This window comes from Prinia subflava, chromosome Z (assembly GCF_021018805.1).
Source record: "Prinia subflava isolate CZ2003 ecotype Zambia chromosome Z, Cam_Psub_1.2, whole genome shotgun sequence".
Taxonomy (NCBI): Eukaryota; Metazoa; Chordata; class Aves; order Passeriformes; family Cisticolidae; genus Prinia; species Prinia subflava.
In genome coordinates, this window is record NC_086283.1 from 9470026 (window position 1) to 9494762 (window position 24737).

Sequence of the window (24737 nt, forward strand, 5' to 3'; positions counted from 1 at the left end):
GATGTACTGTAGGCCAAGGTGAAAAAGAAATTGAAAACTCCTTTACAATGTAAATAAAATGTATGACCTCTTACAGTCTATGCTAAGACAATCCAACCCTCCCCCCTCCAAAAACTTCCATGTCGCTCTATATTCTCTACACTTCATATATTTCATGGTACAACTACTCAGAAATTGCTTTTCTGCAGTTTCTGCATTTTACATCATTAAATGGTATCCCTGATACTTGGGTTTGTTTTGATTTGCCTTAAAACATCCACAAACTGCTAAGAGTTAGAAGCTGTCACTGAGGCTGGTGTTCCCATAAATATTTATAACTTCCTTGGCATGATTACCCATCTTTCCTGCAAAAACAGTGGACCTGCCTGGAATTCTTTTATGGACTCTTGTTTCCCTTGTGCTGTAATTTAGTGCCTGTACATATGTGTAGCTGCTAAAGTCAGCTGTGGTCACTACTGCTGTTTTCAATCCTTTGGATGCCATTTAGAGAATTACCTCTTTATGGGTTCAGAGGAGCCAAACAACCTTTGTAAGTGGGATATATTGGTTAATGAGATGTATTATTTATAGTATGCACCATCAACATGCATTCTGGCTAAGATATTGGTTTTAAAACCACAAGTGGTGTCAATACTCCTGCAATGATATTTTGTTTCCACGTCACTATATATGTTCTGTTTCTTCCTCTGTAGGACATTCTTTTTTTCAAGTCCCACAGGGGGCACTCTCAGGCCACTCCCAAAACACAAACTTGAAGAAGAGGGGACTTGCCTTCGAGGTACTCCACAGCTACTCCCAAAAGCAAGCAGCTGGCTGAAAATACGTAGCAGTAACTCATTACAGCTCCTCTGGAAGGAAGCATCATGCGCATCTAGAGGAATTCTGATACCCCATTCCCCAGTGATGAAACCACGGCTACAGAGTAATTCAGAGCACATTTTAAATGAACTATTCCTAGAGGAGCATTTTTAGATGAACTCTGCTTTACCAGCACAGGAGTTGGCACAGGACACCAGGAAAGTTTCTCTGCTGATACCCACATGCAGACAGAGAGTGTCTGACACAGGGTCACATGACTGTGGTGATGTAGCCATATAAGAACTCTTCCAAGACAGGCATTTATAACAAACCAACACCAACAAATCCTGTGTGCCAAAACTGATCCCCCATTATACACATATCCCTTATTTATGCTCAACATGCAGTTGAGTGTTTTGTGGGAAGCAAAACACACCTTTAATGTTAATTTTATTCTGACCCCTTTTCTCTTAGACTTGCAACTTTCTACCTGTAGCCATTTCTTTCCTGCACAGCAGAACACAGGATAAAACCCTACCTACAACAAGCAATTTCTGCCTAATTATGTGAACGTCAGAGTGCTTGGTGATGATAATTTAAGACTCTAAAAGGTTACACCATGTTTGAAAACAGAGTTAACAGAAATAAACTGTGGAGAAACTGAAAACCAATTTTTGTGTTCACTTATCAGCAGTGTCTATGACAAATAAAAAGTGGGTTTTTTCCCCCATGCAACTATTTAAAACTGGTATTTAAGCCTGAATTATTTTGCATACTTGTTTTTTCCAATGAGAAAAATCAATGATCATCCCTCCTGACACAGATGCAATACTACTTTGAGATCTCATCACTTCAATCAAACCACGACACAAAATTTTAGATTCTTACATTGGGGCAGATGCATTAGAATAAGGAAAAAAAAGGCGAATCATTTGCCAGAATTTCTGCCTTTCTTTTCAGCCGGCAATACTACTTTTCACTTCTAAGTAAGTACAATATTGGCTAAAATGTAGTAAGATATTGTTACTTCTCTCTGCATGGCCACTTTCTATTAATTCTACCTGTGAAACTTCAAGCTGTATATTAAATATTATTAAATATTTGTATATTAAACCATGATAGCATTTACTATTTTAAAATGGTAAATAATGAGGTCAACTCACAAAAATACAGGCTTCATCTTTGTTTCAAGCCTCTCTTGTAAATCCAGTGCACCATGCACTATTTGGCAGCTTTCTGAGCTAGGTGGAGTGAGGAAAAGCTGAACCCAGCAGCCCATACCATGGTATTACCTGACAAACCTGATCATGAGTATTTTGGTGCAGCAAAGGTCACGTGCAGATGCATATTTTGCAGAATTAGGGCCTCATATGCACAAGCTTGCTTTGTAGCATTAGGTCCGTACTGCCCAGCTACTGATACAAGTGATCAGAGCGATCTCTACAGCGTACCTTGTCTGCCCTTGCACATGTTTGTTATCCAGGGTTATTTTCCTCCCAAGATCGTACCTTGTGATGAGCCATGCAGATTGTCCTGTCTTTGGATGCCAGGCAGATTTCGAGGGGGAGGAGGGGGTGGCCTCGTGCAGAAAAAGCAATCTCTCTTGCTCTCTTTGAGCTCATCCTCTACATTGACATACAAACTTCCAGGACTGTTGTGAAGGCTGTATGAATCCTTCTCATCTTCATCTTCATCTTCATCTTCATCTTCATCTTCATCTTCATCTTCATCTTCATCTTTATATTCTGTCTCCTCTCTGCTGTCTTTTGGGTCATCCTTCTTTTCCGCATCCACCTCGACTTCTTGTTGACATCTTGATCTAATTGCATATTGATCTCTTGAGTTCTGTTTGGCTTTTAATATTAAAGAAAGCATTATTTCATTTGAAAGCTGCCATCTGGAAGCATTTCAAGGATTTCTACAGAAGCAACACAATGGCTGATAAAACTTTTATGAACTGATAACAGCAGGAAAGCTGTCAAATTCATACCATCAGTGAAGAGCTTTTTAAATATTTACTAAATCAACAGTGGAAGTTTTCATTGTATCTGGCTGCTCTGATACACGCTGTCTTCGTGTATGTTAAACTTTTCTAGAGCAGCTGTCAGAATGAAATCACACACATTTTCCCTGCCCCCAGAATTTCTATTACCTGATTTTCAAATCAGCAACACTTTGCAAATTAAAGTTGTAGCTCACACACCTGCGTTGCTGGTTTTTGTACAATGGGATTTGGGTGCTAATTTGAATCTCTCTAAAATGAAATAGACATTGTCCATGGGAGACATGACTACAGACTTGTGGAAACAGAGCTCTTCTGTCTCTAGTGACCCACAGACCAAGAACAAAGTGGAGGGACATGAAAGTGTACATTTTAATCACTACGTACAGCATCAAAATATTAGTAGTCAATCTCAGCAACATAAGAGAGTAAACTACACAATCTGTCAGCAGACTTTACCAAGCCCTTGAGGTAGGTTTCCATTCTGAGTTTTCCTTCGGTGGTGCCTGCCTTTCACCACTGATTCAAATGGGAGGTTAGGGCATTTACCTGGCAAACATGGTACAAATCGTCCTCTTTTTCCAAGTGATCACCTGAGGTCTTCCCATATACAATGTCACAGAGACAGTGAAGATTTTATCAGACCAAACCTGGTTTTGCACAGGTCTATCATCTACCTCTATGTGCTAAACCTACCGGTTTGAACTTAGTGAGTAAGAAACATCCTTTTCGTATGTATGAGACAGTTGAAAAAGTAAAATTGTCAACAAGATAAAAAGAGGATTAAATTTAGTCTCATAGATCCATGATACTGTAAGATATATGCAAAATATATGTCATCGGTAAATGCAAACAAGCAACTTTGCAGTTTTCATGGGGAATGCATACGACCACACAGATCATCAACAGGCTCGTCACTAATCTATGCTTGGAAGTAGGAACATCAAGCTGCAAAATGCCAACTTTTTGTTGTCAAAATCTTTGCCTCCACACAGGACTTGACTGCACCTGTGACCAGCGGTGCCTCCCCTTTTTGAAGGTTCTTCTCTGCAAGCTTGGCGGATGCAGCAGTTTTCTAGGTTCAGAGTGCAGATCAGAAGTTTCCAGAGTTTAAAAGAAGGGGTGGTTGCACAGAGGTCTCTCTTACTGAGCAAGAACTTTATTATCCCAACTGAATCCCTCAACTTCCTTCTCCTTTTAGGACATCTGCCCTCCCTGGAAGTTGCAGTAACATGGAAGTTGAAAGTGCTAGAGTAACTCGCCCTCTCTCCCCATTAACTGATTCATTTGACACAACACAATACATTCATCTGACCGGTACCAATGAAGCTGTCTAACAACATGACTTACCCATGGCTGGTGGAGTTTCTGAGCCTAATATAAGGTCATAAGTGTTGCTGTCTTCCGCTTCCTCCTTGCAATTAATGGAATCACTTGCTGCATAACTCTAGAAAGAAAAACAAAGGAGAATATTTGTTTTAGTAGCATCATCTCCTGCCTTCACATTTTGCTGTTGATATAATGTACAACATTCTGCTAGGAGGAAAGTGAAGACAGAAATGTCATGCATTTGCAGCTATGTAGTGGTATACACACTGCAGGCAAAAGGACTGTGTATCTCTGGATACAGTGAAAGGGCACTGTTCTGACACGAAACACCAAGTTTGCACAGCAAGAATTTAAGCTCATTGACCTTTCTCCTTCCACAGCACTTTGCTGGGCTGTCCAGGCAGTTCCTAACTCTTCTCTCAACTCTAAAACACTCAAAGATTAAGAGAAAGATCAGCAACAGAAAAAACCAAAGTTGATAGGGAATGACTGAAGAGCTCAAGGGTGCAAGAAATCTCTGGGGAGCTCATTACAAGCAGCATTTTGTACCAAAGGCCACATGTGCTCTGAAAAACCAGAAATGGGACTGCAAAGCATGTCTGGAGTTCCACCTCAGTGACCAGATGTGGCAGAGTGGTGTTTTTTTCCTCTAGAAAGTTGTTACGTTCACACAGCTCTATGCAAAATTAGCCCAAGGAGGGTCAGAACAGTCTGTTCTCTAAAACGTTATCAGTGTATTTCCTCAATCTGAAGAGGTAGAAACTTCTGCTCACCAGTGAAAAGCAAGCCTGTAATACACAACTACAGACAGTTCTGCTGTCTAGAACACAGAACACACATTTGTTAATCACTGAAACAACTGGAATTTCAAAAAGTGTTAGTTTTTTTAAAGAAACCCAGCAGTACCTTGATTCTCATTTAAGTGTGATAGGAAACTATCCTCTATATATTATATACTATCCTCTAAACTATAGACACAATGGAGCCCCCAGTAATTAATCAGGAGTTTTGAATCACAAAATGTTAAGTCCAGGGGTTTGAATACGCCAACTCCAAAGCAGGTAATGAAACAGCAGGGTCCATATATCATCCAGACTGCAAGATTAATTACAAGTAGAACAGTGGACATTGAAGTCAGGAGGAAGAACTGCTAAGCAGTTACACCCTTCTGCATGGCACAGAAAATGATTCTCAGGAGCTCATGACAGACTCTCAAGAAATTTGTTCCAAGTATCATGCTGCCTCCCGGCACCCACAGCCCCTGCCCAGGGACAGAGTTCTCACTGCATGAAAGAGGAAAATATTTTGAGAAATACCAGGTTTTTCTGGGGACCTGAGAATACCTTCTTGCCTGCTGCTGTTTCACACAGCCATCTCCTGAAGACACTCCAGTCTGAAGACACTGCAGCCACCAGACTGTGCAACAGGCGCCTCCCTGGCTGCTTTGCTGCTTCACAAACACACCTGGATCTTTACACAGCTATACTCACCTTCTTCAGTAACAGAGCATTCATCTCTGCCTCCTGAGCCCATATAATGTATGCATCAGAGAGGGAATCTCATTTTTCTTGAACTTCCCTATTATTTATGTAGTTCCTTTATGCTTCACAAGAACCGGATACCTCTCAAAAGCCCCAAAGTTAGGGCTTTTCAGAATATTTATTTTCAAAATGTTTAGGCCTGCATGTGCTAAATGCAAGTGTACATTGTGGGAGTAAAAAAGGACTTCGATATATTTCCTGTGAAGAGAAGATGTGTGTAGAAGAAATCATGCAAAGAGAGATCTAGATATATTAAGTTCTCCTGCCGTGATACTGGAGTACGACACCCAGAAAATTCTTTCAAGGTGAAATTTGAATGTTCCACAAGACTGAAGGTCAGCTGTCCTGCTAGTTTATAGCTGCTCCACTGAGTCATAGGGAATTCAGGATGCAATTCAGAAGTTTAGCCCCTGACTACATTTTCTAAAAGTCTCCTGGACCTGTGAGACACATAAAACCTGAACAGATGGAAAGTCTTTAACTAAATATGTTTACATTAGAAAAAAAATCTGTATAATGAATAAATTATTGACAGAAGTCTCCTCTGACACTGAGCATGCTGACACTGTGCAGCTGAAAATTGTGCAGTGTCTCCAAAGGCAGTGGAAAGTGTCCTTATTTAAGAACGCAAAGCAACATAACTAAATTGAAATAATGCCATGGCTCAGCTTGCAAACCTCGCCATGATGCCCTGAATGAATGCCCATTGCTTTTTAAGTTTGAAGTGTCTTTTATATGGGCTGGGTCACGTAACTTGAATGTAGTAACACAGCTGAACTTCGAAGTCATTTGAGCCTCTGGCTGAAAAAGGATCTTTGATTTATTCTAGAGATTTCTTATGGATGTCAAGCCACCTTCCAAAGGAAGAACTAACTTAATTGGAAAGCAGCATTATTAAAAAAAACCCACCAAAACCCAAAAAACCCCCAAACCAACAAAACAAATAAAAAACCCCCACAACAAAACAACAGGTAAAAAAAAGTTGTTGCTCTGAGCACAAACCTGCTCACAACAGACTACAGAAAAGGGCTCTGAATGTTTGAAACTAATTTATGAGTTAGCAAAATAATTTCCTTACCTCAGGATGCAACAGGAATGCTGGCATGCACTGAAAGTCCTCTGAGAGACTGAAATTCTTTCAAGTCCCAAGATTAAATACCACCTCTCAACATCAAAATGTGGATACCTAATTTTCTTTCACTTATGTATTTTAACTGTCTTGATGAACTGATTTTCAAAAAGGTAAAGTTTTTTAATAGCTTCAAAACTGTTCCTCTTATACAAAGCCTGAACTATTTATCTCAGTACCTTACTCAGGAATTCATTAGGAAAATTATTATAACCATCTTGTCAGCATTTTTACAATGCTTTTCTGAAGAGCATCTTTTCAAATTTTTGAAAGAAATTCTCCTTGTTAAACTGAGACAGAGTCATCCACACTGGCAAAGGCTGACATCATTGAAATTAGTACATTTATCTTATTGTATAGTGAGGAGTGAAACATTAAAAAATTCAGAGGAAAATTCACCCAACAGTGATGTTATATCAAGTTATGGCAAGAGCGAGAAGCATCTGAACATCAGCACTTCATTTATAAACAGTTACTCACAGGTAAATATGTCAATCACAGCTCATATTAGCCTTTATGTATAAGTGGACATATCTAAAATATATCCATACCTTATATTTCTAGAAACAAAGTAAGAACTTCTGATTTGTGTGGGGCAATGGGTTTGATCTTCTGGATTCTAGGGCATTTCCAGCTGCCTGTTGGACAGAATTCAGGCTTGCAAGTAGACATCCCAAAAATACACTCCAGTCACACTAAGACCTATTCTGGCAAAGCTGAGACAAATCTGGTTGCCTGATTTTTTTATAACATGTCACCACAACACTCCTCCTTATCCCACTCCAACATTCAAAGTCTGCAGTCCTGCCAAGAGATGCATTGGTCATTTGTCTGTCTCTCACTACTCTGCAGCTCAGCATTTCAGAGCAGAGGACAACTCTGGCATAGCTGTCTTGCAGGCACAGTTTCAGGCATCCTCTTCTGACTATTAAGCAACAAGGTAACATTTGCAGTTGCTGCCAGTCACCTGGAGTTGAACATGTGTTGAACCAGGAAACACCAGTTTCTACCACGCGACTGCCTTGAGACGCACCAGTCTGAAAGATTCCAGCAGCTGCCCTCTCCCTCTGCTGATCTGCAGCTCTAATCCTCCAGGGATTTTGAGAAACAAATTGTCAAATGCTGGTTAAGTCTACCACAGTCTATATGGGCTTGCTAGAAAGGCTGCAAGAGCATGTAGAGCCCAGATCCAAGTACAGCAGTGCTTTTAAAAGTATCTGATACCGAGTGGGTATGTGGATGTCTATGTCTTTGGAGTTAGGGCATCCTGAAGAAAGTAAGTATTTTCTCTAAATATCATTAGAGAAGAAAACCAAGAGGAAATGGTCTCATTTGCACCTTTTCTTTCAGCATCTTTTGTCTTTTTTTTTCTCTTCAGTGCACATCTCCATGAGGCAAGCAGTCCTTTCTGAAAAGTAAAAGTATCTGCTTTGAAAACCATGAAGTTGGTGTGGACTGCAAACACTTCAAAAATTCATGTTAACTGTTTCAAGAGTATGCCCACTCATAAATCACAGCACTGGCTCATGGAATTGAAGGAATTTGAAAAATCTTTCTATTATATACATTGCTAATAAGGTACCGAATAGTACAAGAACTAGGATGACACTAATTAATAAGCCTTTCCATTTTCACAATGAATTGTTGAAAAATACCCTTATAAAAAGATTTCTTAATACTTCTATTTTCTTGTTAGCTCCATTTCATTTTGTGCCTTGGTCTTTCTCACAGTATTCTTAAGTGTCTATGGTACAATTCTGTCTTGACCTTAGTAACCTGATACAGCTTCTACTTCATTCTCCTACTTGGAGTTGTTCTTTTGCTACTCTTTCAACCTTGCCTTCACAAAATGAGGTAAGCATGCACTTGGATATGCTCTTTTTTTAAAAAAATGCTGTTATTATGTTGTTATTTTTCATTCCTGTCACAGAAACTAGATACAATAGCATATCTTTGATCGCTCTCACCAAGGTTACCCTGCCTGGACAACTTCAATGATTTGCTCTTCTTTGTTTACACAGAACAGAGCCCTCTAGCTATTTCCTTCACTCAAAATATCAAAACCTTATCGATGCATTAAAAGCTTGTTGGATAATGTCTCCTGCTGTATTCCTTTCCAAGCAGATGCTGCCTGGACATCAGCAAAAGCCTATGTGCTGGTACACAAACACAGAAAATGTCCTCCCACTAGGAGTGAATTTAAGCACAGAAGAAAAGGGGATGTAAATAGGGTAAGGCATTCCAGGACCTCAAGACAGAAGCAATTGTTTTCCTTGACTGGATGTTTCCTCCATTTCTTTGTCATACTAGGCTTACTAGATTTGCTTTCTAATGTTTTTGCTTTCCGAGAAAATGGACTGAAACATAGCAGCTGTTTTTTTTTTCCCCCAGCCCCAGGTGATTTGCTTGTACCACTCCTCAGACCTGCCAGCACTAACTGCTTACACTCTCAGTGCAGCAACTTAGAGCAAAAGGAATATATTTCAATTTGGCATCTATCTTCACAGTTTTTGCTCCTTTTCTCTCACCCCCACTGTGGTGTAGCCTACACTATGCCCATTATCACTGCCCTGCCAGGGCTTTCTGGAATGCAGAGGTGAGAACTAGTATACTGTAGGAAATATTTTCCATTTTTACTCTCAGTTCTTCATGAAATGCAAGCAGGCAATTTGGCAAACACTTTTCTTTCATTCAGTTCTAACTGCATCCCTGAGCCTAGTGACCAGCTATTCTGGTTATAAAAATTTTTCTAACTCTCAAGTCTGCATTAATTACTATATTCACATATTCTACAATGTAAAATATTCATCAAAGTACTGAAAGTGTTTAAGTATTTATGACTCATTTTTTTCAGGGTCCTGTATGAGTACCTGGAGAAATGACTGAAAAAGTGAGCTTCATAAAATTGATTGCATACATGGGGACAGCTCCAACATTGTTGTTCATTAGCTTTATTAATGTCAAACATCTTTATTACCCTATTAGCTTGCTTGATAACTCAGTCTTGCAAAAAACCATGAGAAAACCCTAAAGCATAAAGGCAATGAAATATTCAATACAGTGTTATAGTCCAAGACAAAAACCAACCTGGTTGTGAAGGTAGGCAGATGGGAAGAACAGTGGTGCAAAGAAGCTTTCCTGCACATGTTCTGCCATGCAATACAGAAACAGAGAGTGGTTTAAAGCAGCGTGGGCTGCACAGCCCAGGGGCTGAATCCAGCCCTTGAAACACTTGAACTTGCCCCCCTGATATAAGACTTGTCTTAGAAAAAGCCAAGAACAGGATATATTATCCTTCCAGTCAAGTCGGCTTGCTACCCATGCATCAGAGCAAGCTGATGTGCAAGGCAGTCTGCCCTCTCAGGAAGCACGGCTGAGCAAGCCCTGTGTACTCCGCCCTGCTGCCCAGCTGGGTGCCAGCTTTGCTCTCTGCTTCACCACAGGTGAGAAGGCAGAGCCTCAGCCCCACACCACGCCTAGCACTTGTGCACGTCTCATGCTGTGCCAGGAGATGCACATGCAGCAGCATTGCTGAGCCAGAGAGGTCAGTGCACCCAGCACTCAGAAATGAATTAGAAGGCCCTTCCCTGCTCCACTTGTTTACAAGAAAAGTGTGGTGGCATTAGAAGTCCCTGGGACTTTTCTCACTGATGCCTTTCAATGTTATGTTTCCCACGGATTTGTCTTCAGTTTACTGCGCCTTATTGAGGCCTCACAGTATCAATACCAGATGTCAGAACTCACAGCGTCACTAACATCCATTAGCCAGCTGGGCAATAGGCAACTGACTTAAAACTCTCTGTGCTACACAAGTTAGACCACAAAAAGAACAGGTATTTAATACCAGTAATTGTTTTTGAATAAAGCTGCTCATTCTAGGAACAAAAGGCAATGACTGATCTGTTACTCAGAATGACTTCTCAGAGTAACAGGCAATCCTAATTAATTGCAAACCTCTCATGTCTTCCTCACAGCTGCTTACACCATGTGGCTTTTTTTTAGATGTCTGGACATCATAAACACGGTAGTGTTGTTGAACCCTAAATATGTATGACCCCCTATCTCTTTTTGCCTTTGACACACATCCATTAGGCCTTTAACGCCCAACAGTTTTAATTGTTCAAGGTCAGGATGGAGTGGGCTTTAAGCAACATAGTCTATGGAAAATGTTCCTGCCCATGGCAGGTGAGTTGGACTAGAAGATCTTTAAAATTCTCTTCTGATTCTACCTGAACAGGACACAAGATTTTTGAATCCTTCAAAGGCATGTTCCTGTTGTGTAAAACTGCAGCGTTATCATTCCCAGACTTTTTTGGGGGGTCATAGGTCTGTGCATAATTGCTTCATTTATCTGTATGGGCTTCAGTTTAACCCAACACTTTCTACTTATTTCATGTTAATTCAAATCAGGAGTATCACATGATCTGGCAGACAAACATGTGCTGATTACACTAAACCTAAAAAATTAGAACATAAACCCCCCATACTAAATAAGGTACAAAACCAAGAAAAGACACAGAATAACAGTAAAAATAATACTGTGACATTCACAGTAATTTGTAAAATTCCTTCTGCATGAAATTTGTCAGAAGTCTCAACTGCTACCATGTTTTCTGCAATACCAAAAGATAACAAAATGGTAGAGCTCTCATTCCATTATGCTAAAGGTACATAAAATGTACATATCTACCAAAGATATATTACACAGAATAAATTATAAATAAAATGCTCCACTTCCAAAAAATGATGATTTTGCAATCAGTCTGGAGCAAATGTATGACTGAAACAAATGATTTGTACTATATTAAGAAACTAAACAAATTAAAAGTTGGGTATTCAATGAATACCCAACTTTGGGCTCAGAGATTTTAATAACAGCAAAAAAGTAATTATTTAATTTGAAATAATCTATTGAGATATTAAATAATTTTCTTCTGGGTTCTCTTATTAAACCATTTCATTTGCATGTCTGCTTTAATTTAATTACAAGCAGATATACTGCACTGCATATCAGCCAGCATCCCTGAACTTATCCCTACTTGCAACATTATTTTGTGCAATTTCACACTCACTTGTCTATGAAATGATAGCAAACTTGTAACTTTTTAAACTCATACCTTTCACTGAGTTTCTGGGGGGAAAAAAGTGCCCTCTCTGTAAAAATTCACACACACTGGGAAAGAAATACACAAAAAAGACCTAGAGTAAGTAAAGGCTTGGTGTGTTGATAGCTGTTCACTTATTATACAGCCTTCATGACTACGGCTGTGGGAGAGAAACATTTACTGCAAGAGAAACAAAAGGAGACTTCCAAGCACACAACTAAATTTACTGGTATATACAAAAAATATGTTTGTTAAAATCAAATTGCTGCGGGCTCCATTTGAAGAATTTGGGCTCACTTCCCTCTTCTGTGCATTTATGCTGTTCTCTAATCTAGCTACTGAGTAGCAAGGGATTTTTCTTCCAAACATTGAAAAATAAAATTTCTCCTCAGCCTCATTTTAGCTCATTTCTCCTTTAAGGACAATTCTTGTTACTTCACTTTTCACACACCCACACAATTTTTGAAAAACTTTCAAATTGTGTAAAGTACTGATTCTGCTGAACAAAATATCCACTGCTGTTTGACAGGCTCTGTAATCACTGCAAACTCCACAAAAAGCACTTCCATCTCTCACACAGGTTAATTTTTCAGTCTAGCAGGGTAAGAATTTCTTTCTTGCTTCTCTGATTTTTTTTTTCCTGGGCAAAGCAATAACCATTCTCCAGAGAGCTCCTCTGTCATTTGATGACTGTGATTACACTGTTTGAACTCTCAGTGTAGTTACTAAATTATCACTCCCTTAGCAGATTGAGCAGTAGCAGAGAGGGAATCACAGAATCATTTAGGTTGGACAAGACCTCCAAGATAATCAAGTCCAGCCACAAACCTAACACTGCCAAGTCCCACTAGGCCCTGCCCCTAAGAGCTGTGGCAGCTTGCAGGACTAAAACCTGAACCAGCTCTACTCCTTTGCCAAGCCAGCACCTGCTGACATGCTGACCATCCATCTGCTGAACTTCACAGTTGTTAATTTTCCCTCTACTTATTTCTTTAATGCCTGGGAGATTTTGCTTTACATTTGTTGAGATCAATTCATTAAACTGCTGATTTCAAGTGACAATTTTCTGCTGGTGAGCACTGCCTGTGGAACCAGTGGTAGTACTGATACACTCTCAGCTGCAGGAGAGTTCATAGATGCTCAGGTCACTGGAAGTGGAAGAGGAGGTTGAAGATTAATTAAATGACTGACTGACAGGAAATAGAACAGAATTTTACATCTCATACCTGTTTATTTCCACTTTTGTTTCTCCTAGATGGCACATACAAAAGCTTTTTTAAAATTATTTTTAATTTTTTTTTTGAAATCCAAGGCAAGAAAAAGTCATTAGCTCTGAAAATCTCTTCAATTCTCTTAGCAAATTATATAAGTAGATAGGAATTTTGCCTTTGTAGAGCATAATTATGTTTGGGGTGATCACAATATCATCCAGGAGTGTGAAATGTTTCAAATACTGCAGAGTAAGTAGCAGCTAGACAAAAAGACACCTGAAAGTGTAATGAGCAAGTGGAAGAGCAACACTTGTGGAAGGTTTAAGATTAAGTAATCTTAATCAGCTGATTAAGTAATCTTAATCAGTTAAATAAGAAGAGTAAAAAACATTGCATTTACCAAAGGTTTTGGGCTCCTGAAAAAATCAGTGACTATCTGGAAGAAAAGGAAGAGGATGCATTGAGTAAATGCATGGAATGTGGTCACAGCCCAGGCAACTTTCACCTCCTTTTCATGTAATGAGGAAAGCACGGTCTGGCTGAGGAAAAGAATATTCAGTACTGCTTGTTTCAAAGCCCTGTGCTCCAGATTACTAACAAGGATGTCATAGGCCAGACTCTAAGATAGTTGAATAGATGCTCCTGGCAGAACATTTATGATTTATCACTGGTCTCTGGGTCTCCAGCATCAACACCTCTTCATTCCTCATTTTCTAGTCTGTTTTCTATGTATGCACTGCAGAGTGTTACCCTAAGATATAAGCAGCTGCTATATTTTGCATGAAAACCACATTTTAGATGCTGAGTCACACCATTGCCATTTGAACTCAAGTAACAGAAATTTCTAAGTTTTCTGGTTGCTTCTGAGGTTCTGCTCTTCTGCCCTGAAGAGCACTTCTGAGCATTGCAAAATGCTCCGAAATTTTTCTTCTTTTACAAAAACTAGCAGGACTTTTGCTCTGTCTAGGCAACTTTAAAAAACATATTGAATGAAAAGAGAATAGGATAAAGTGTCTAAATCTGTGAACTAGCATGGTATTTCTAAAATATGTTCCACATATATGTGCTAACAATAGTCAGAGTTTTAAGATACAGGTTTTTATATTTAGGTTCTTAAGATCTTTGCATTCTTAAACAATAGCTAAGCTACAGAATTAAAAAAGCAGTTGAAATAGCAGTTATTATCTGTACTGCATTCAACTATGTCTACTAAAAACATGGACCATAGACAAAAACAGCAAAAATTATCTAGTGAAGCACTTCTGTGGGAAAACACTGCTACAGCATGTGTTTATATCAGGCACTTTATAATAAAAAAGGCAGGAAAATGTAAAAGGCAAATGTAAGAAACATAAAAAAAAGTAAACATTTTTTCCCTCTGAAACAGGCATCATGTAAATTATACCCCTAGTCAATCAGATAAATTAGCCTCTGCAGAATTTAGTCTTCAAATCCAAGTAAATCCTTCTCTTACTTTTGTTTGACTCTAAATAGATCTAAATATGGCGCATGCATTTACTTTCAGATTGAACTATTACAAACTCGCCAATACTACTCTGGCTATTGTGCACTATTCTTTCCGTTCGGGTTCATCTTGCAATTTATGAACTGAAGGATGGTGATGCTATAGTTAAAGTAAAAGAAAGCAAATGAGACGACAGGTTCTGCCCACGAGTTTATCTCTTTTTTTCCTAAAATAGAGATGATATTTTTTTCATTCTGTAAGCAAGTTTCAGGACTTGGCAACAGCCAGCAAACTTTGAGAAGTCTGGACAATCAATTTAAGTGAAAGCTCTTCTCTCTCTCCCAAAAAGACTATCTATGCATTTAGTCAGTAACCTCTACACTACTGTGTTCACAAAAATAATTTCATTTTAAGGTGCTTTGCTGATTTCACATATTTCAGTTACAGCTGGCTTTATTTGATGACTGTGTATTTACTACTTTCAAACCATATCCATTGTCTCAGAAATACACCCTGCATTTACAGAAAACAGCTAAAAAAGACAGAAATCCAATCTAATTTGGATGCATTTAGCATACAGCAGATAAGCAATATGAAGTTCATCCCTGGCTTCTATAAGCCCTCTGACAATCCAGACCCTGAAACAGAGGAAAGAAGATAGCAGCAGAGAAAAAGAATGCCAAGCCTCTTTTAAAAGGTCCAACAAAAGTACTTGCAACTCAGCAAAATAAATTCTTTTCGATAATCTGTTATGTAATACAAAGTTGCCTTGTGTTTCATCTGAATATTTGCATTGTTGAGTCACTGAATAGACAGTGTTGAAAGAGACCTTAAAGATCATCCCCCTTGCTGTGGCTAGAGACCCCTTCTGCTAGATCAGGTTGCTCAGAGCCCCATCCAAGCTGCTTGAACACTTCCAAGGATGGCGCATCCATAACTTCTCTGGGCAGCCTGTTCCAGCGTCTCACCGCCCTCACCACCAAATTCAGTCGTGAATTTGCTCTTAATATCTAATCTAATCCTATCCTATTTCAGGTTGAAGGCATTCCCCCTTGTCCTGTCCCTACATGCTCTTGTAAAAAGGCTCTCTGTCTTTCTTGTAGGCCCCCCTTCAGGCACTAGAAGGCCACAATTTGGTCACCCCAAAGCCTTCTCTTTTCTAGGCTGAACAATCCCAATTCTCAAGTTTTTCCTCATAAGAGAGGTGCTCCATTTCTCTAGCCATCTTGTTGGCTATGAAGAGAAACTCCTGATGTTTGAAAAAAAAAATATACAACATGAAATATGAGTTAACTGAAGATGCTACTGAAATAAATAGACTATTTGTTTTAATTTTTTTATGGTATTTCTCTCTGAAATGCTCCCATATTTTAAGAAAAATACCTCATTCTCTTAGTTTTGTTTTCTTACTGAACAGTAACAAACTAACAGTGAGCAGTCATCTGTTCTTTCAGTCTTTCTGAGTAGATCTATGGGATTTGTACCTGGGATCACACACACTAGTGAAACCTGCTGTGATATGGGGTCTCTGCCCCCAGACAGGACCATCCTATTGACCTATGTTGTTGCCTTCCTTCCATCTTCACCATAGCCTGATTTCAACTGTAACTGCTTTCCATGTAATCTCCCAAAGCAGACCTGAATATATTCAGCACTGTATCCTCTCAGAATTTTACATTAATAAATATGGGTTGAACAACACAATGCACTGAATTGTGTGCTATGTATCATAAAATCTGTCTCACCTGAGGAAGGGCTAAACAAATATGAGTGTTTTCCATAAATCCGAAACAAATATATTCCATGACTGATGAATCAAGCACAATTAGTGGCTGCTTGCAGAAGGTAAATGAGTACTTGCTAAAAGCCATAAAAATCACTTTTGATGGTATGACATGCATTGACACCTACTTCTGCTTAAAAAGAGACATAAAGACATATAACTATGTAATTTCTGATCTATGTAATTTCTGTTCAAAAAAGTGAGTAACAGTTTTTCTTCTCAGTTTAGGGTGGGGGAGCCAATCAAACTGGAGTAACCAGCCTGTTTCTATGCTAGTGACACCAGTATTGGGAAATGCTTAGCAAGCACAGCTCATTAAAACTTTGTTTTACAGCCATTTTAATGGCACCTGCTACAAGATTATAACTTGACATGAATACAGATCTCAGATATTACCTTTTCAGTGAGCACTTGCAGTTCTCAAAACAAGAAAGAAGGAGCAAATGACAAAAAGAGCCAAGGAAAACACTAAAGCATGAGAGACAAATGGCAAAACAACCTACAATCTGACACTCAGTGTGGGGTTTCCCACAGCATCACGTTCTTATTTAATACCAGCAATGTTAGTCTACTGCAATTACCTGCCCAGTCCATTACGTGTTCTAATCCACAGTCAGGATCCAGAAGTGCAGTTACTGAGGTTTATCATTTACAGCAGTGGGCCAAGCTTTGTATTATGCAGACACACGTGCTGTAAAACGAGATGCTAATGAACCTGGGATGTAACGCATTAGTGGATTGCGGGTTTTTCCTGCTCCCATCTCTCTTTCAGACAATATCACACTATATAACAAAAAAGCAATTTAAGCAAGCTGAGGTATTGGAGTTACTATTAAGCCATTGGATTCTACAATTTCACTTTCATTTTTGAAGATATTTTCTGTTTTTTCCTAATAGGACATACAAAAAGTTTAAATTAACACATTCCCCTTCATCTTCTCTGCTCCCAGCACCACAGAGAAAGTAGCTATTAAGTGTTAAGTCTGGGTAACTTTACAAGAACTCGGGTGCTGAAAGGACCCAAGCAGCAGATGGAAGAAGAGTAGCAGCCAGTTACAAAGGAGTCCCATTCTATTCCTTCCCCTGAGACCTCTGCCAGTCATGTTGTGCACACTCTGCTGCATGTGCATGCTGGGCAACACTCTTGGGGCAGATCTTCATATGTAGTAAAACGTGTCTCAGCCTCAGAGGGACTGTGACATTTTACAGGAATCTCTACCACCTACTTCTTTCTTCCTAAATATATTTAACAGTGTAGGAAGAATGTCTGAATCTAAATATCTATACAATGCACCAATAACTATGGGTCTGTGGAGGAAAAAAATTGCAAATGGACTACTGCTATCAGCTATCACTTGAAGGTCACCTGTCACAACTGACCTCCTATTAAATGTGGTTACTCTGGCAAGCAGGAATAAAAATAAATTAAAAAAAGATAGAGATGGCACCATATTTATTACCTGTTGCCCATAGCACTCCAGTATTGTTTTTCAATTGACTGCTTAGTGTCCTGCCTTATCTTTTTGTTTCTCTGTTAGAGTGTAAATTCCCTTTTGTGGAAATTTAATAAGGCATCTAAACTCTGCCATGCAATTCCTGTGATGGGTAAATCTTGGATATTCATGTTTCACTGAACAAACTCACAGTATGTGTAACTTCATGCAGCAATGTGTGATGCTGAGGATGTTTAGAAATTGGATTTATTGTGGATTTATTTAAAATAATCTCTAATGCTGAAGAGGTTATTGCCACAGTAGGCAATTGTGGAACATTAAGAGAATTTTGCTGCTTAAGGAGGAATGAGTGAGCAGTGTGAATAGGCAACTTTAAAATTCAATATGTTTTGAAATTCAAAAGCTTTTGTGAAACCATAAAGAAGAGACAATGCTACTGCAGAGGAATTACAGTTTAAAGAATATGAAAACCAGCAAGACCCAAGTGTATTTCATATTGGGATTTCCATTCCTGCCTAAAATTCTTGAAAGGTTTGTATTCTTTGAGTGCTGCTTGAATTGTTGCATTGATGAATGCTGAGAAACCCAAGAATTAAAAAAATAGTAATCTTTTTTGCTTTGTTTTGAGACCTAAGAGGCAAGATAGATACAAAATACCAAATGTCTTGCTTTAACAAACTGCTTAAAAATACCTAAGCATTCCTAAAAAATAGGAACTCACATCAGACATTAATATGAAATTTGTGATTTCCAGGCCATCTCTACCTCAGCAGCAAGATAGTCAGGATAGACTGACAGAAGAGAGAGCTACAGATTGAGAAATAAACAAGGACCTTGGGGCCTGAATCATGAATTCATTGACTTGCTGCACTGTGGAGCACCAGGCCCTGGCTAACTCATGCTGAACTAGTAAGCAGCAAACCCCACCGAGGAAGAGAGAATATCAATGCAGAAGATTTGACCCTTGGTCATGCCTGTAGTTCAGTGTTCCATGGGCACTTTGTTCACTCTCCTTACTCTGGGGTGGTTGAGACTATTGCACTTGTGTTTCTTGTACTTTAGGAGAGTTTAGGTTAAGGAAGGAAAACAAGCTCACAAGTACTGAGCACACCCCAGATGATTTAGTCATTTCTTCACTATCAATTCAAATGGGACGTCTTCCTTTCAGCACAGCAGGTTCTGCAGTCATACAAGTGCTTTGTATGACTGATGCAATGGAAATACCAAAAGAATAAGTTAAATTTTGACATTTCACTAAAAGCCATTTCACTAACGATTGACAGTGATTTGGCACATCTGGAAGAAAGAAAAAAAGCACGGACATACAAGCAGAATCTCTTACTTGGGAAGTTCTTCCCAAGATCTGTACATGACTCATAACCTGCCAGCACACTGCAAAAAGCAAATCACAGAGCGAGACTATACAGCCCAAGGGACACACACGTCACATCATTTTCCCTTCCCATTAGAGAAGGCAAAGTTGGAAAAAAGTAATAAAATAATACCTCTCTCCTGCACAGTTTTGGAAACAATGGAGTCCTCTGTGACCTAGGTTTGTCTGTGATGTGAGTGAACAGAAGAGGCAATAAAATGCTTAAGAGGAGGATGAGAGAACAGATGAACACAGGCTAACAAACTCAGAGTCTACCAACAAACGATTCAACATAAGAAACTGAGGTTTTTATACTTAAGCAGTCCTCCATTGTAGAAACTCAGGATGATTGTTTACTGACTCAAAATCTTAAGAGATGAATGACAACCTTGTTGACAAGGCATTGATGTTTCTAGGGATAGGAAGTTTTAGTACTTAATATTACTTTTACATTGTAGTATACCAAGGAAATTGCCAAAGTTAACACAAAAGACTCATCTGAGACGGAAAAGAAATATTACCTGAAGAGATTATTTAAGGAAATGTGATGGTGTTCTTCATCATAACCTACGTGTTTACACTGAAATAGCAACTATGACTCTTCAACCTGATTCTGTAAAATACACGATTTAGAAGCTTTAGGGACAGCTTTTATTTACATTTTTATACTTCACTTCATTTTGCTCTACATGTTCAGCTGTTGAACTAGTGAGGACATTCAGCTTTTCCTTCTTCACCAGTTTAACTTTTTGATTGCCTTGTATAATAAAACACTGTCAATATTCAAGATGCAAATGTACTGTTTAGAAAAAAAATGCAACATCCAAATTGCTTTTGATAACTTAAGAAAAAAGAAGAGTAAACTAGAGCTCTGCAGAACTCCAAATATTGGCACAAAAAGGGCTTGGGGAGAGGCTCTTTTGCCTCCAAATAGCTTGAGAAGCTTAAACAAATAATTTGTCCTCACAGTTCTCAGTGCAGGACTGTGCATCCCAGAACTCACATACAAGCTATGCACCCATTGGGTTTAAATGGAGGCAGATAACTAGGAGAAACCTATTAAGACCAACAGAAAAAAATTTTAGGGAATGTATCATGTTGAATGCCTTGAAGGTCTCTTATATAATCAATGCACTAGAATATCCTTTACCAGCCCAGTAGATTTTAAGGTAATGCCCTATAAGTAGCCAGAACAGAAAATGTGGCCAGAGAAATTCTTTGTGTAAATGTTTCATTTCACAAAATATCTAGCAAGTCTCTCAAAGACATTGTGTTTTTCATTGTAGTTTTCTGTCAAATCAATCCATGTGAATATAGATATCACAATCTGATATACTGTGCACACTCCAAAATGACACACAGAATGTATCAAGACACTGTAATTACAGAAGCTCATCTGCATCATCACATCTTGTGGAATACCCAAGTCACAGAAAACTCTCTGTGGGGTGTATATGAACAGGCTTTCACTGAATTACAAAGTAAAAATATTTCAATAAATCTAATTTTCTTTTATATTCAGCAGTAAAGCTGTCACTGTTATCAACTGTTGCAATGTTTTAAGCACAGGAGTCAATAGGAAACAGGAATTTTCAAAAAAGAAAACAAGGAAAGAAAAGGAAAAAACAGAAAATGAAAAAATAGGAAAAAAGAAAATGAGAAAAAATTAATAATTCTCAAATCAGTGAAAGATTTACCAGAAAAATATAAATAGCCACCAAAACCACAGAAAATTAAACAGAGAGACAAAAAGGGGAACCATTAAAAAGAGAAAGCAATTTATAAAGTAAGAGAAATTAACATTCAAACCTAACTATGTTGCTTTTCAACATAATAGTCAGGATATTATGCCTTCTCTTCAGGCAGTCTTAAGAGAAGATAACCTTAAATCTGGCAAGTTAGATAGTTCATGTTCTTCGTATGAAAAGAGGGCATTCGTTGTACACATACGGGATATTTATGACACCACTTGTAGCATCTGTGGCTGAAGATAAACAGTTCCTGTGTTACAAGCAGTACTTCAAAAATGTAGTAATTCCTTAAACATCAGTGGAGCAGCACAGCCATCTCCAGTCCTTTATATTTTGCAGATCAAGCTGAAGATAAGCTTTTTCTTTCTTTTGTGGGGTTCAAAAAGGATAAAGACATTGAGAGTATATGGAGATAGCTGTTGTGGCCCTTGGGAAAGACGTGGAAATACCAGAAATGAGAAAATCCTGTGGGAGCTCTAGTGGGCAGTAGAGGAGCCGTCCTGTTGTACTGACTGAATTTGATGCAGAAGAACAATCCTGTGCACACAAAATAAAAGGTAGCAGCAGACCTTCCCTTGAGCAACAAAAAGACCAGTGGTGTAAACACAGGGAGGGAACTTCCTACAAATAGAGAGAAGTACACAAGCCATGCCCCAACACCCACTGAAGCAAACAAGTTTTGCACAGAGAACTGATGCCATTTTTATCTTCTGTCAACCACAAACACCACCTCTTAAACTTCCTCTTCCAAACCCAAGAATTAGCACTGGAAAATTGCTTCAATGGTGAAGAAATACATGCTGTCTTCTACTCAGACTCACAATAGAGACACCATTTCCCTGCATTTTTATCCTTGCAGAGATATAAAAAACAGTTCTGGTAAATACAGAGAGAAAATTGGTTTTTTTCTTCTCCTATCATATTTTAAGATGATAAAAAGAAAAAAAAAGCTGAAGCTGAAATGTGTGGTATTGAAAAGCCCCACAACTTAATAAACAGAAGAAGAATCAAATCCTACTCCTTTTCTGAAAACTAGTATTCTTAGCTGTTTATACAAGGTGATATATGCTGTCAATTATATCCTATGCCAGATAGCCACATCTTTGCTTTGGTGTCCCTCAGTGTTTAGGCTGCTTGGTTTAATCTCTTAGATTCCTACAAAACCTCCAGTTTCTTTCTCTGGTGCTCTTGCTTGGTAGAGATTGGTTATTACACCTTTCACAGGATTGCAGTGTGAGGGCTGTAGGAGCAGGGCTGGCTCCTGAGAGCCTGTCATTCCTTAGGCATTAATTTGTCACAACCTCCAACATGTGCATAAGGGGACAATTTAAAGTTCATACAATCTCTAAATTTTTCAAGGTGTCTAGACTCCTTACTTAATGAAGTTACATAAAAAAATACAACTATCTGTTAAACAACAGACTCTTGCATGCCCTACTGCACTCCAAATTCCTTGCCATATTTCAGCATTCCTTGGAGCTAGGTCAGAGGTTCAACATACAGCTTTTCTAGAGAAAAGCACACCAGTTTCCCCTTTTTAAGGATCTGTTCCCTTTTCTTCTCTCCAAACCTTGCTACTTCAACCATTTTTGTTTTATAACCCCCTTCTCTTCACCTGGGGACTCTTCCATCAGCCTCCTTAGGTCAGCCAAGTTCCACCAGCTGATCTGTTGCTAAGTTACTACTCCTCTGTGTTTCAGACTCAAAAAATGATCTGTCTGGGGCAACAGCCAACTTTTTGTAAAATATCACTCTAAATACACATTCACTGTAGTTAAAATGACCTGTTATTTTTGCTCTCTGTCACTGCAGATACTCTCCCTCTTCTCCCTGGTAGATTTTATAATAATACAAGAACAAAAGACTGCCAAGAAAGAAACCATGCTCCATGGTTCCCAGACTTGTTGTAGACTCTGTTCCCAGCATAGAAAAAAAGTCCCATGATGCACAACAACTGAGCCCAGAGCCCACCCTCTCCCTCCCATTCTAATAGCATGAGACAAATGTGGAGAACGTGCTCAGAGCAGGTGCTTTTGGTTTACATGAAGCTAGTTGTGCCAGCTGTATTCTTCTGCAGCAAATGGATGGACTTGTTCATATATATGGACATATAAGATAGATAGAAGATGGTATGAGATAGAGAGAAGATAGAAGATAGAAGATGGTATGAGATAGAGAGAAGATAGAAGATTATATGGTATGAGATAGAAGATTATATAAGAAATATATAAAAGAAATATATAAAATATAAAATATAGTATTTAGTATATAATATATAGTATATAGTATATAATATATAATATATGGACTTGTTCTGCTGTTTCCATCAGAACTCAAATCCTTTACAATTTGACCCTCTTACACAGCGTCGTTTAAAGTTCCCAGATCTTACATATTTTTTTCCCTGAAATCTGCAGTTACAGCCTGATCTTATCTCCCAGTTACTAACTGTAAGCCCCACTAAGTCTCCGATCTCCCCTGGGCTATTCTACAGTCCCTGAGCATCCATGAGTGGAGAATTCAGAAATTAAGAGAAAATTAAGACTTTTTTCCCCTCTTCCTTGATTCCTGCAGGCAAAAACTGTCTACAACAGGAGATTTGATGGACACTATACTCATGTTTCAGTCTTTGTTCTTAGAGAGGCTCTTAGTGTTTCCAGACTGTGAGAAAATGTTTTTCAAACTCCTCCCTATGTCCAGACGTGAATTTTACAACTGCAATACAAAATGCTGTGCTGCTTTTGTTTTGGATTCCTTCCTTTTTTTCTTGCTTGGGGTGGCAAGAACACTGGCTGCCAGTTTACCTTGTAGATACACTCCCCAACACACATTTCTCACAAAGCTATTGCATTATTTTCTCCAACTTACATGAAAATTGCTACCTTTTTTTTTCCTAAATAAACACATGGAATGACTTTGTCTTGGTTTGAAAGACAGATATCTGCTAGGAAGGGGCAGGACCTCCCTAGAGATGGAGAATTCAAATCCCCTCCCTCCAAATTATTCCAATTAAAAGGAAAATTAAAGGAGCTTTCAGGCAGAGGTATGGGGGTAGGAATAACAGTTCTTTACTAGTATATATGACAAAACGACAAACAAACAACAACTACAGCATCAATAATAAACAGAACCAAGAACCTTGAGGGCTTTCTTTTACAAAAGCCCAGAGCAGTTTGATCTGGGTGCCCCTGCAGGACTCCGAGAGGCCGAACTGGAAGGAAGGAAAAGTCCCGGGCTGGTGGATGAGATGAGGAGCTCTGCGCTGGCAGCTGGAGCAGCAGGGGTGTCCCGGCAGGGCTGGGCAGTGCAGGGCTACAGAGTAGCAGGAGGGTCTCAAAGGTCCGAAGAAGCAGCGGCGGTGGGGGGAGAGGCTGGAGAAAGCGAGTTCAGGATTCCCGGGTACACAGCAGATGACGATAGATTTTCCCAGGATGAGGCAGAGGCAGAGGGCAGCCTGACCGTCCTCCTCGGCGCTGAGAGCAAGAGTGCTTCCCCCTCCCCCAGATCTGTCTTTTTGCCTTTCCCCAAAGCTCATCATCTCTCCCGTCTGAGGGACACTCCCAGGGACTCAAAAACAATAGGTGTAGCTTCGTGCTGCTATATCCCTCAAGCACTCTTTTTGTCCTGACTAAGTAGTCATTAAGGCTTCTTGGAAACTTATGGGAAAAAATTCTGTGAGAAGAGGAAAAAAAAAAAAAAACAAAACCAAATCTAACCCCCAACATCATCCACCCCGAATTTTTTTCCATACCAACCTATTACATTGAATTTAAACCTTCAAAATATATATATATATA

At 39.0% G+C, this 24737-nt stretch overlaps 1 protein-coding gene across 4 annotated transcripts in view; it reads right to left on the minus strand.

Annotated features, from left to right (window-relative positions):
• BANK1 (B cell scaffold protein with ankyrin repeats 1) overlaps nucleotides 1-24737 on the minus strand; it is a 144094-nt gene that overhangs the window by 20612 nt on the left and 98745 nt on the right. For all 4 annotated transcript variants that reach the window (XR_010083531.1, XR_010083529.1, XR_010083530.1 and 1 more), the window contains exons 9-10: nucleotides 4151-4247; nucleotides 2307-2651 (exon numbers count right to left, since the gene is read on the minus strand). Coding sequence is in view for 1 of the 4 variants with exons in the window: in XM_063423158.1 (XP_063279228.1) it covers nucleotides 2307-2651; nucleotides 4151-4247 (442 nt within the window). In the remaining 3 variants the exon portion in view is untranslated. The remainder of the gene's footprint in view (nucleotides 1-2306; nucleotides 2652-4150; nucleotides 4248-24737) is intronic.